Source organism: Peromyscus californicus, unplaced genomic scaffold (genome assembly GCF_007827085.1).
Source record: "Peromyscus californicus insignis strain IS unplaced genomic scaffold, ASM782708v3 Scaffold_15__1_contigs__length_86483966, whole genome shotgun sequence".
NCBI classification, from domain to species: Eukaryota; Metazoa; Chordata; class Mammalia; order Rodentia; family Cricetidae; genus Peromyscus; species Peromyscus californicus.
This window is the reverse complement of record NW_026294447.1, coordinates 3,860,461-3,874,103: the sequence shown is the minus strand read 5'-3', so window position 1 is coordinate 3,874,103 and position 13,643 is coordinate 3,860,461. Positions and strand designations below refer to the sequence as shown.

Sequence of the window (13,643 nt, the reverse complement as noted above, 5' to 3'; positions counted from 1 at the left end):
TGGTCTTGGCCACCATATTCTTCCATAATCCCTTTGATCCTTACAACTAAACACTTTTTGGATCGCATCTGAGTTGTTCGACTGTTGTAGGGAGACTTTCAGTTTTCTTTGCCAGTGAACTTACGGTCTGTATCTAAGAACAGAGCACTGTTACAGCAAGACATTCTCACTTTGTTTCTTAGGGGCATCATCACACAGTGGAACACGCATGGTCTGAAGGCCCAGTTTCTGTCCCCACTTGCCTGTGTCAGAGATCTTTTCCATTATTCAGTGTGTGAAAGAAATTTCAACATTTCCAAAGTTGTTTTTAAGTATATAATATAATACTCACACAGAAATTTGCATAAATATGAACAATCCAAGGAAGCATTACAAGGATATCACATGTGTAGCCCTTAGTCAGGTCAAGAGAATCTAAGTTTCTACTGGTTGGTACCCATTGGCTCCTTTCTGAAAGTAACTGATTTTCTGATTTCTGACACCATAATTGTAAACTTTATAAAGAGGAAATATTATATATATATATTTTGTATCTGATGTCTTTTTCTGAATATTTGCTTCTGAGAGTACTCTCTGTCATTGTACACAACTATAGCCCATTCATTTTTTGCCATGTTATGGTTTTATATTTCATAAAAGAGAATTTTTAGGAGACCACTATAGTTTATTTACAATTATACTATATTTGATAGATAAGGACTTTTTTGAGTTATGTTTCAATGGTGGAATATAAAATTTTTTCTCTGAAATAAAAAGTATCCAATACTCTCACTCTTCATTTCAACATTACAATGTGGGTATTAGACAGTACAATGGATAGCAAGATGACTGTACAGATTAGAGAGGAATGAGGAGCACCTTACTATTATATATGGCTGTGTATGCAGAGAATCCATTAATTATTTTCATTAACGTATGTTTAATACTTGTTTAGCAAGATTAATAGTCAATTAAAATTCAACTAAAATCTATGAAAATTTAAAATTTATTTGAAAATTTGGTAAAAAATCAACTATATCTCTTTATATCAAGAATAGTATAGGGAATAAAGTTAAAGTATATGTAGATTTTCTGCAACTACCTAAACATGAGGAGAATCTGGATGAGTGCTTCCATATTATGAAAATTCTGAATGATCTTTAGAAGTTTCTGAAAGCTAAAATTACCTCCAAAATCTCTTTAAAATAAATTTTAAATACATCTGAGTATGGTAGCACATACCTATACTGCCAACAGTTGGGAGACGAATGTAGAAGAATCATGAATCCAATGTCAATCTGAGTTTTGTTGAGTTTTTGTCCTAAAAAAAAATCAATCAATTAATTAATAATAAATACACATTCATAGATAATTTATAAACATATCATAAAATATAACAAATACCTAGAATAATTCAAGTCATGAACCTGAACATTAAAACTTTAAATATTTTTGGACACATTAGCAATTGTCTACCTTTATCAATGTATTCACAGTTACACATGGTGAAGATTTCATTTGTGTTGCTCAAATCTTAGACGGTCTTTTAATTAAAGAAAAAAAACAGAACCAGATATCAGGGTGAAGGCTTAAAGACCAGAGAAGCAGAGCAAGCCACAGCCACCACCTCACTAACTCCACGAATCCTCTGACTGAAATCCTCTGAATCTTCACACAAGAGGGTCTCAGCTGAAATGATTGAGTTCCTATTTCCTCATGCCTTATATACGTTTCTCTACCCTGTTGTCACTTGCTGGGATTAAAGGTGTGCATGCTTCCCAGTACTGGGATTAAAGGTGTGTGCCACCACTGCCTGGCTCTGATTCCAGTGTGGCCTTAAACTCACAGAGATCCAGATGAATCTCTGCCTCCTGACTGATAGGATTAAGGGTGTGTGCCACCACTGTCTGGCCTCTATGTCTAATCTAGTGGCTGGCTCTGTCCTGTGATCCTCAGGCAAGCTTTATTATGGTACACAGTATATCACCACACATTTGTCCCAAATTAAGCTAAAATTTAATTTTTATAGTTAAAAAATATCATTCTATTTGTATTCCAGCTACTGCTTTTAAAATATTTTTGAATTTTCTTTTTTATTAATTTATTTTTAATTAACATGTAATTGCATCATTTCCCACTGCTCTCAGACTTTCCCCACCACCTCTCAGATTCCTGGCTTCTAAGCCTCCCTCTCCCACTAGTAACTGTCTCTAGCTGGTGTTTTGAAATCGCTGCAGTCCTTGGAAATCATGTGACAGATGACACTGAACAAGCATCTGAAGTTTGTCCACACAATACCTTGATTTTATGTAGAAGATATGAAGAATAAGTTTCTCTATCACGGAGCCTAAATCAGCTTAAGAAATGGTTATGATTATATTTTACACATAGAAAAAAAATGATCATTTGTTAGCTTTTTGTGTCCATGGGTTACATTCAATTTATAAAATTTATCTTAATAACATCATGAAAATTATCTTTATTTAATGGAGTTGCTCAGTAGACAGCATGATGGGCATGTAAGAGTTCTCCCATCTGGATCTGCCTTATCTTACTGTAACCCTTTGTATGCAAAAGCACTCTGTGTGCTTACATTTCTTTTTTATCTCTTAGTAATTCTAGTCTCAATAGCCAATGTTTTTGCTACATCTTATTGGCCAAACTAAATACCTAATATAGCTTTACCATGTATTCTCATATTTGCTCCAAACTTATTAAAATGACTATTTACTTAGTATTATTTCAATACTTACTTATTAGATTACTTATAATGACCAGTACTCAGTACTCATCAATATTATTAAGTGGATACTTCGATGTGATGGTTTTGTTACCCATAATTCTGAGTGATTAAGTCAACTAATTCTCTAAAAAGAGAAAACACACACACACACACACACACACACACACACACACACACACACACACACACACACACCTCTACCTCAATTCTGTGGTCCCTTCATACAAGTTTTTAATTTTAGGAAAACAGCCATACACGCGCTTGCTTTCTTGCCGGTGGAAAGACTACTGCCCATTGCCTTCCCTGCACTGCTGCTTGATGGGAAATAAAGAGCCCACACTGAGAACGCTCTGAATCCAGCCCTGTCTGTGTGTGCACACTCAAAATGAAACAAATTGGGGCAATTTACTGAAGGTTAAACCCTCAAATGACATTCACCTAAAACATGCAGGGAAATGGTTTGAGAGGCTTAAATGATCAATTTAATTTCCTTAATTCTCTGAGTTGCTTTTAGAAGTAGGCACAACTTTATCCATCACACTGAAAACTCTAAATTGTGGGTTTAGATGTGTTTGTGTTTTCATACTCAACACGCCGAACCACATATACTTTCTATATTACCCAGGACTTAAAAACAAGCCCACAGACCTCAGTGTGCTCCAGTTACAAAATTGGGGTTTTTGCATTTGTGATCTGCCTCTAGTTTTCTCTCCAGCATCTAGCACCATTCAGTTTGTCAGCAATTTTTTAATCTGAAGTCACAAGGAAGATTTTTTGGAAGAACTGACTGTCAATCTTGCGCGTAAGTTCTAACATGAAGCGGTGTTCCAAAACATTTTATTGCTATTAGAAACGATTTCTCCCTAGGTCCTGAGAAAGACGTGAATGGGAGGAAGGTTTGTGTATGAGAAAAGTGGCCCTTTCAACCCTGTCTGTACTTCAGAAAACATTTTCCAAGAACCCTGCAGCTTATGGTTCAGTCAGCCTCTGAGACAAGAGGGCATCACCAGGATGACGTATTCTTAAAGACACACTCTGAAGTACCGATTTTTTAAAAAATGACTTTAACTAAGTTTAAGTGTTTACGCTTTCACAACCTTTCGTTGATGCTGAGTTGGTGCAGCTCCTCTTCTAAACTGTACTGCATCTAGACCTTTTGTTGTTTTAAAGCTTTCTCTTTGGCAGCTAAGAAAAACACTCTACAAAGTTATATTTAGTGAATTTACTCATGTATAAATATCCCCGAGCTACACTGTTATCCTGTGGCATCTGGAAGAAAGGTGCTATTGTTTTCAATCCCATGATTGAAGTATAGAATAATCAACTCCAAGAGACCCTGGGGGTGAGATTCACTCACATATGCTGTGGAAATTTATTCCTTAGTTTTGTTTTTGTTTTTTGGGTTTTTTCTTTTTGTTTGTTTTTTTTTTTTTTTTTTTTAGTTTTTCCTCCAGATGAAGAAACTTGGATGAGTGTGCTTTGGTCCGTCTGCTGACAGCAGTTCCTGGGCATGCCACTCTATTTAACCACCACTTCTTATTTGAGGCTATTAACTTGAAGTTTCCTAGGAAAGCAGCTTTTTTTAGGATTCATTGTCTCACAGCTATTGTTTGCTTGCTTTCTGGGTTCCCAAAACTAGATGGTTATTTTCTTTGTGACTACCCTACCCCACAGTACATTTATCACCATGTGTTTAGGATCTGTGTCACCAGACTTGGTTCTAACAGAGATACTCAATAAATTATCAGAAGCTCTGCTGCATTTCTTGCAATGTTTGCTGAATTCCTCCATGAAAAATCGGGGTAATTCCAGAAGATCATGATAGATTTGCACGGAAGAAATTTATCCCATGCTTGAGGCTGACGTGAGCATGAGCGTGGTTTTGAATAAAGTAGATGTTAAGTGGAACTGTGTTATTTTTTACCTCTGGCTTCTTCAATACATTTTTTATTTTGCTGCTACTTTATTCAAAGAATAAGAACAAATGCCTCATGACTATCCACCAGGAAGTGTTTAGTGTTTAGAACGATTACACGTAAAAGCACCTGCTGAAACACAAATAACAGACTGTCCATCTGATACAACTTCCCTGAGAGTTTGCTTGCGGGCCCCAGCTGCAGAGACCCTCATGATGGAATTTGGTTTGTGAGAAAGCTACAAAAAATTACACAAATAACTCAGATTTTAAATGACTGACACACAGATGTGCACCTGCTTCGGGGCCTTCATACATTAATCTTGTGACCAATAGAAAAGCTCCTTGGAATTTAATCATATGGACACAAAATATAGCTGACTACACTTAGGGACCTGATGTCAGCAAAATGTTAAGCAGTTCTTGGAGCAGGTTCCTGAGGATGAGCCTGTTCATGTGCTTTGCTTCTGTGCTACTCACTGTTAAGTCATGTTCTGCCCATGTTCTTCCTCCTGTGTTTGCAGCTGGGCCCTCTTGAGGAAGATGTCCTCCACCAGACCCCAAACACGAATGCTGCCGCTTCTTTACAGAGGATCACTGAAATCCAAAGTATGTCTTCAGTTTCTTTTTCATCCTTAACTAGGTCACATTCACTGGGATTATATTGTGAATTAAAGCACAAAGAAACATAATCATTTTAATTTGCACATATATTTTATTGAAATGTCTTGATTTACTGCCTGTGATAGTCTTATCTTGCACTGGTGTCATAACTCAGAATCTAGACTTAGAATCTTGTTTTTCTCATACTTTGTACACAATTAAGATTGTTTCAAACACCAAGCACTGACCTAGAGCAACTAACTAAATTTAGAAACTGTGACTGTGTAGACTGTGTAGTGGTTTTAACTAGGAGTAAGTCATCTCCTAAATGTGTTCGGACTTGGCAATCATGCCCTAGCTTTACATTTGGCACGGAAGGAAAATGAATGAGAAAGTCTCATTATGAGAAAGTCCTACTTTGGCAAACACGGTAAGGTGGTCTTTTGATTAGGCAGTTACCTTCATAGACATCAACATTCCCCACTATAGATTAACAGGAAGGTTAGCACAAAGACAAATGCCACATTGCAAAAGTGAGTTCTAAGGATGGTCACGGAAGCCCTTAGCTTTGCAGATTTTCCATGGACGCATGTTTCCACATTACTGAAAAACCTTTGTCATATCTTAGAGTTGGTCTTCCTTTGCACAGCAGCGACCAGGAGATAAGGGTGTGAGTGGTGTTGTATTACCATTCTTTTGGTACCAGGAATATCATACACAAACTCAAAATAAACCTTCACTGAAATCTCACACATGCCTGGAATGTGCGCTATAGGTATTCATTAAATCTTATTGACTACATGTAACTGTGGAATGAATTTCAAAGCGATGAATTTCAAATATTTTCAGAGGACAGAAAAATAAATGTTTAAATACTGGAGAGGAAAGTTACTGGGATAAAGCTAAGGTACTGGAGTTGGCTGCCTCCAAAGACAAGCTTGGGGAGGCTCTTCTGCTCTAGTAAAAAGGCTTGCTCAGGTCTGACTCCTGTTTTGAGAGGAGATAAGGAGGGTCACTTAGAGGGACTCTTTGGGTGATCTCTGCCAGGCCTCTTCTGTTCAGCCAGATCTTATCCAAAGTCCCTGCATAGGATATTGACAGTATAAAGAGAGCTCAGTCTTCATGTGTGTAGTTTTCTTTTTCTAAGGATTCTTTGGCCATTATACTCACAGAGTGTTCATATAAAATTCTTCCTGTGTATCTTCAGAGTATAACACTGACACTACAACATGCATTTAAGAATGGCTTTGTTATGTGTTGATCAGTCATAAAGTTCAGGAAAAAGGAGAGGGAAGAGAGGAAGAGGAGAAGAAAGACAAAGAAGAGGAGAATGGTGGTGGAAGAGTCTCTGGCTTCAGGGATTTCACCTTCCAGTTGGTGAAGGAATATAAAATGTCTAACTCCAGCTCAGGGCTCCCTGGAGACACTGAGGCCATGGCAAAGGGGCAGCTTCTTTCTTCAGCAAAGAAGAGACTTGCATTGTCAAGCTTAGACTCAAGAGGAGGTAGACCTGAGGAGCTGCTTTTGGAACCAGTCTTCTGCTATAATGTACCAATGCTTACATCAGCTCTTAGTGAAGAACTCATGGTCTATCCTCTCACCTATTCAGTCTGGATTTATTCATGAATTCTTACTACCTAATAACATGCAAGTCCAGGAAGATTAACTTAGCCCTGGCTTAATGGGAGCTGTTCTTAGTCTTAGGCCAAGCCAGGCAACCTATTTAATAGCTGTTGCTTAAGGAAAGGGTGTACAATCTTTCCTCTCTCTCTTCCATGGGACTCCCAGAGCTTGCCAGGGCAGGGGTCAAGGTCATGACAGGGGAACCACAGAGACAGCTGACCTGAGCATGTGGGAGCTCACAGACCCTGGACCAACAGCTAGGGAGCCTGCATGGGACTGACCTAGGCCCTCTGCATGTGGGTGACAGTTGTGTAGCTTGGTCTGTTTGTGGGGTGCCTAGCAGTGGGATCAGGACCTGTCCCTGGCACTTGAGCTGGCTTTTGGGGATCCAGTCCCCAAGCTGGATTGCCTTGCCCAACCTTGATGTAGGGAAGGAGCTTGGTCCTTCCTCAACTTGATGTGCCATGCTTTGTTGACTCCCATGGGAGACCTGCCACTTTCTGAATGAAGATGGAGGAGGAGTGGAGTGGGAGATAGGAAGGAAAGGGAGAATAGGAGGAGAGGAGGGAGGGGAAACTGTGGTGGGTGTGTAAAGTAAATGAAAAAAAATTAAGAAGAAATGGTGTATTTCACAATCTGGCCAGAGAGAATTGAGCTTCATGGCCCTTTGGCCTGGGGTCATGTAGGCTCCATTCTTGGAATGGCCCATGTTTATGTCAGTATTCTTGCTGTTGCTGCCTTGAAATTCTTAGTATTTTTAATAAGAGGCCCACATTTTCCCCTGTGCCTTTCAAGTAACATAACCAATTCCACTGACAAAATTCTGATGATAAAAATAACTACTAAAAAAGAGTAATAGAAGTATCATCCACACTGGAATTAGACCATGGTTTAGAAGGAATGAATGGTGTTGGAATGAGGTAGTAACCAAGTCTGGAGGTGATGTCTCAGCATGGGGAGAAGTGAAAACCAGCACAGACTTGGTCCCTCCACACTGGCTGCTCTTTCAAACTGAAGGAATGAGAAGAGAATGAGGCATGCCCATGGAACAACAGATAAAGTGTGTATTTTAGAGTCTGAAACTTCATACTGACTGGGGAAATTAAAAGGATGGGCTTCGAGTTTGATACACAATACTCAGTTAGTTATCTTACAAAATATGGTATATTCTTTTCTTTCCTTCTCCTTGATCCAAATACACTTTTCCAAGCTAAGTGCCCTGGATGACTCTGGAACCTTGACCAGGTTGTCCAATCTGGTTCTATATGGAAAATAGTCAAGCCTGGCTGCATAGCTTTGGGATTAAAAAAAAAAAAAGAAACACATGACCCCTTCCGAAGTTGTTAGAATGTTGCTAAGAATTCTGAGTCCACAGCAGAAAAGTGCTCCAAGTAGGGATCCTTCTGAGGCCATGGACCTCATGCCTAGGAAATGGACCCTAAAAGTAGCCTTTCTTTAACAAGTGTACTATTCTCCATACGTGCCTTTGAGCACCACAGGGGCCTCCTTTCAGCTCAAGGAGGTGTTTGAGTTTTAGCCCACCTCCTAGCCCAGGTTCTGAAGGATTCTTCTGTGCTGCAGTTCAGAGCTATGTAAATGTTGGAAGGTAGGCCTTACCATGTGGGAAGCATTCAGGCACGTTCCTAGAGAGTTCTGTCCCCAGACACACAGCAAGGTGCTGACAGGCCTTCTGTGAATTTCTTCTTGAGAACTGAGGCCCCCAGCTGAGGGTATGCAGGTGCTGGACGCTGTGATTAGCATTGGCCCACTGCCTGGACACATGCCTTTCTGTATTTTGCAGCAGGATCATCCCTGTGGTCCTATTCTTGCTTAGATTTCTCATGCAGCTCAAGAGAAAAGCTTTATAAGGATTCAGAAGGGCAGTCATTTTTCCTGGCAGGTGGAACACCCCCCCATCCTGATATATTACAGGCTACTTACATCTCACGATAATGAATTGTATATAAGGATCAACCGTCTTTTCGAAGAAGTGGGAGTGTATGGAGAACAATATATTTTTTAAAGTTTTATTTTTCCTTTAAAAGTTGAAAGTAAAATTAACATATATTATTTTAGTCATCTTCTGGATATTTTAAAAATAATTTTGCCGGGCGGTGGTGGCATACGCCTTTAATCCCAGCACTCGGGAGGCAGAGATAGGTGGATCTCTGTGAGTTCGAGGCCAGCCTGGGCTACCAAGTGAGTTCCAGGAAAAGGCGCAAAGCTACACAGAGAAACCCTGTCTCGAAAAACCAAAAAAAAAAAAATAATAATAATTTTTTAAAATATCTAAAAATATTAACATTTGCATGTTCATCACAGCACTATTCAGAATAAAACCTGAGTGTCTGTCCGTGGAAGAATGGATAAAGAAATGTGATATATACGGGCAACGGAATAGTATTCAGTCTTGAAGAGGAAGCCCTATAACATGTGCTCATTGAGTTTTACGTCTTTTCACACCACAACTTGTCCCACTGGTGTTTTTGCTTGTTCTCTCTTAATTGCTGAAACTTTTGTGCAGTGTCTGGCATGCACAGGTGCTTTGTAAATATTTTAAAATAAGTTAATAATATTTCTTTATTATTTAGACTAGATTGCTTTTTTAAAGTTAGCTTAATATAAGTATACCTGCCAGGATCCTTGCTACAGAGAATTTAAGAAGAGCAAAAAACCACATGAGAGCATGTTTCTTCCCACGTCACAGCCCACAAGGATGAGTCAGTTCTTCTAGGAAGATACAAAACTACTTTTTTGTGCTGTCATTTCCCCTTCTAATCTTGGAAGAAATGCTTTTCAGAGCTGAGTCTAGGACTTGATGGCACAGCAGTAAGCAGAAACAAGTGTTGCCAGGGAAGTGCTAGCCCAGAGCAGGAAGGAGGACCCTTGTGTGTGCATTCCTTCCTACAACCCATGCTTATAGCTCAGAGTTTCCATGTGACCCTGAAGTTCCCCACGCTTCTGCATGCCATGGTAGGAAGCAAGATCTTCTAGCCATTCTTCTTATACCAGTGCTGGTCCATGGTATCAACTTCACTGGGACTAGGGTGGAACTGAGTTTTCCATAAAATTAAAGTGATTCAGCTTGAAAGAGTAAAATTTTAAGTTCTAAAAACATGTAACAAATGATACTGATTTTCATGTGTGAAACCCCAAAATATGAGAAGTTTAAATACAGAGACATGGTGGTTTCCCTTCATTTAAATTTTTAGTGAAAAAATATTTTTATAAATGACAACCAACTTTGTAGACCTCCTACGTGATAATCACAGTATCTTTAGATTTTAGGATCAAGAAAGTATATGTGTGCCCAAAGATTTGAGAATTCTTTTTTAAAATTGCTACAACCATCTAGTAGTGGTTTGGAGCTGACAAGTTGAAAAACACTAAGTGGCGAACTTTAAAATGATATGGATCCCTCTATAATCCTCTCTTCTGTTCCCAAGCCATGTGACCACTGAGCAAACTACTCTCTCAGTTTTCAGAATGAGCAGGGAAGCAGGCATCACCATGCTGCTTTCTAAATTGGTGCTACTGGCAGTCAGAGAGAGAGGGGCAAGGGGGTAAGGAGCAAAATTACACGAGAAATGTGGAAATTTCTCACCAGAACCTCATTTTTGTCTTCTCTCCACTATAAGGGTTTTCTTTTGTTGTATAATTTAAATTTTTTTTTTAGAATTCTTTATTTTGCCAACTAATGCAAAATGATAACCTAAGTCAAAATGAGGAAGGAACAGTCTTTGCAGTATCATCCTATGTTTTTGTCAAATGCATCACATAGAAAGAAGATAAGCCTCCATTTCTCAGACGTGTAAATCTTGTTGCTTTGGTCTGAATGAGACTGCTCCCCATAGGCCGATGTGTTTGAATGCTTGGTCTTTAGTCAGTGGAAATGTTTGGGAAGGATTGGGGGTGTGGACTTGTTGGAAGAGTTGTGTCACTGGGGGCTAAAAGGTTTCAAAAGCCCATGCCATTTCCAGTTAGCTCTTTCTCTCCGCCTCATTCTTGTGGATGAGATGTGAGTTCTCAGCTACTGCTCCAATGCCATGCCTGCCTGCTGCCATGCTCCCTGCCATGATATTCACTGATTCACCTTTTAAAACCACAAGTCCCAAATAAACTTTCTTCTATAAGTTGCCTCAGCTATAGAGTCTTATCACAACAACAGAAAGGTAACTAAGACATTATTATTGTTTTAAAAACACACTTGTGGCATATTGCTCAGGGATGACAAATACGTATAGAGTTCTCTGAGTATACCCAACTTTTAAGCCAATTTGAAAAAGGAGATGATTTCCTTTGACATGGGCGAATGATGCAGTGTACTTGAGCACAGTGTGGAAAGTAAGCCTCAAGTACACTCTGCCTTATTTCATGAAAATAAGAATGAAAACTGACTTTCCTATGAAGAGACAGTTTGACACCTGCTCTCCCTCATGACTGCTACTGCCCTCTGCTTGGCATGTGTGTCATTGAGTGAATGTCTCCTACCTCCTCTTGCTCTTACTGGTTTTTTTTTTCTTTCCCTTTTCTCTTTTTTCTGTTTTCCTTCTTATTCTGGGTCAACCTCTAGTTCTGAAAACTATCCTTAGAAGAAAACACTGACATTAATAAATAAACCAAGATGAAGGGAGGCTATTTTTAGTGATTTTATTCATACTCTATTTCCTATAGGAGTTAAACAGTTGGCAAAACAAGATCAACACTGATGATCTTGCATAAGAATGAATGGTCAGAATATGAGCTATGCAGGTCTCTTAGTGTGAAAGAGATCTGGATAGTGATAAATGAAAATGGCTATTTAAATTAGAATAAGACTTGCTGTAAAAGTAGCAACCACTGTCTTCATTCATCTGCAATGCAATTCCAGCTGCCCATTCCCATTCCTGAGATACTGTACTTCCTCCACCACCAGGAAAAGTCATTTAGATCAGACAGACCAGGGGAAAATCCAGATTGCTTCTCATCTACTAGGAATTTGCATAGATCTCTTGATGTGAGAGAAATTGCTTAATATTTTACCTCAAGAGCCCATGCACGCAGTTAAAAGTGCCATTTTCTCTATATTTCAACATGTACATAGTAAGTCATCTTGTAGTTGACTTGACTACACACCCACATGCCCACACAAACTCAAATTTTCCTCTGAGTTTTTGTCCCATACTATTTCACGTTGATTTTCTTTTTCTGATCTTTCTTTTTCTCTCTCCTCCATTTCAATCCCGCTGAGATCCAGGGGGCAAGAGTAAGAGGAATCCGTGTCAGAAAGGGACTTTTTACTTCCAAAAATGAATTGTTTGGCTTCAAGCAAGAATGAAGAGATCCCTCTAGAAGATCATTGTGGGAGCTAAACAGGTTGGACAGGGGTTAAGAGCATTAGTTGATCTTCCAGAGGACCAGGGTTTGGTTTTCAGGATCCATGTCAGGCAGCTCAAAACCATCTCAAAACCAACAAACTTCAGCTCTACATGATTCCATATGTCTGGGCTCCTTGCTCATCTGTACTCTCATACACACACACACATACTCACACAGACACACACATACACACACAGACACACAGACACACACACACACACACACACACACACACACACACACACCTATACATAATTTAAAATAACAAAGATAAATCTTAAAAAATTATTGTACCTATGCCAAGGTCAGGAGATAAGCAGAGCTTATTGACTGGACCAATCTCAAAATGGAATTAGCATAGGATCATTAGTAGGCATGGAAAAGATATTTTTTAGGTTTTCTGTAGCTAGAGATTTCTCCAGTCCTGTTGGGGGCCCGCAGCCACTCAGACCCAAGTAAACACACAGAGACTTGTATTATTTATAAACTGGATGGCCATGGCAGGCTTCTTGCGATCTAGTTCTTATATCTTAAATTAACCCATTTCTATTAATCTATAAGTCGCCATGTGGCTTGTGTCTTACCAGGACTTTTACATCTTACTTCTCATGGTGGCGGTGGCTGGCAGTGTCTCCTGACTCAGCCATCCACTTCCCAGAATTCTCCTCTCTGCTTGTCCTGCCTATACTATACTTCCTGCCTGGCTACTGGCCAATGAGTGTTTTATTTATCAGTCAATCAGAGCAACATATTCACAGCATACAGAAAGACATCCCCAGCAGTTTTCTGATTTTGAAAATGGAAAATAGAATTATTTACTTTGTGAAATTGAAGTCAATAAAGAAAAAGAGGTTTGGAAGGAAAGAAGAAAATTAGACTTCAGAACAAGTTTTATTAAGAATCTTGAGTGTTGGAGAAATGTCAGTTTTGTTCTCAGCATCTATGTCCTACTGTGAAGTTCCAGAGGGCCACTGATTGAAATTATTTATACAAGACAAATGCTGTAAGCTATTAATAAATATCCAAACATCAATTAATAAGTGCTAATTGTCTGCCATGTGCTATATCCTCAGACTCTTACTAATATCAACTAACAGTTTTAACTTTTCCCAACAACTTAATAAAGAGAGTCTATTCTCATGGCCACTTTAGGGAAATTGAGGGACATCAGGTTACTTAAGTTCTGTTGGGCCACACAGCTAATGAGTAGGGAGAAGCAAGCTCATAAACCCATCAGATCTGCTCCAGGTCTTCCCACTGAGGCACTGGGTTCTGGCAGTACACCAGTAAACTCACTCCTGCTGTGCTTTCCATGTGTCTTTTCCACATTTTCCCATCTGTTTCAAAGGTGAAATACTTAAGGGCAAAAAATCAATTTGATTTAAAAACTGGAATTTTAGTTGTCCAGACTAATTGAGGTTG

At 39.1% G+C, this 13,643-nt stretch overlaps 1 protein-coding gene across 12 annotated transcripts in view; it reads left to right on the top strand.

Moving 5' to 3' along the window:
• Window positions 1-13,643, top strand: part of Hdac9 (histone deacetylase 9) — an 872,989-nt gene that overhangs the window by 828,328 nt on the left and 31,018 nt on the right. For all 12 annotated transcript variants that reach the window (XM_052738328.1, XM_052738323.1, XM_052738329.1 and 9 more), the window contains one exon: window positions 5,162-5,246. In XM_052738328.1, the coding sequence (XP_052594288.1) occupies window positions 5,162-5,246 (85 nt within the window). The remainder of the gene's footprint in view (window positions 1-5,161; window positions 5,247-13,643) is intronic.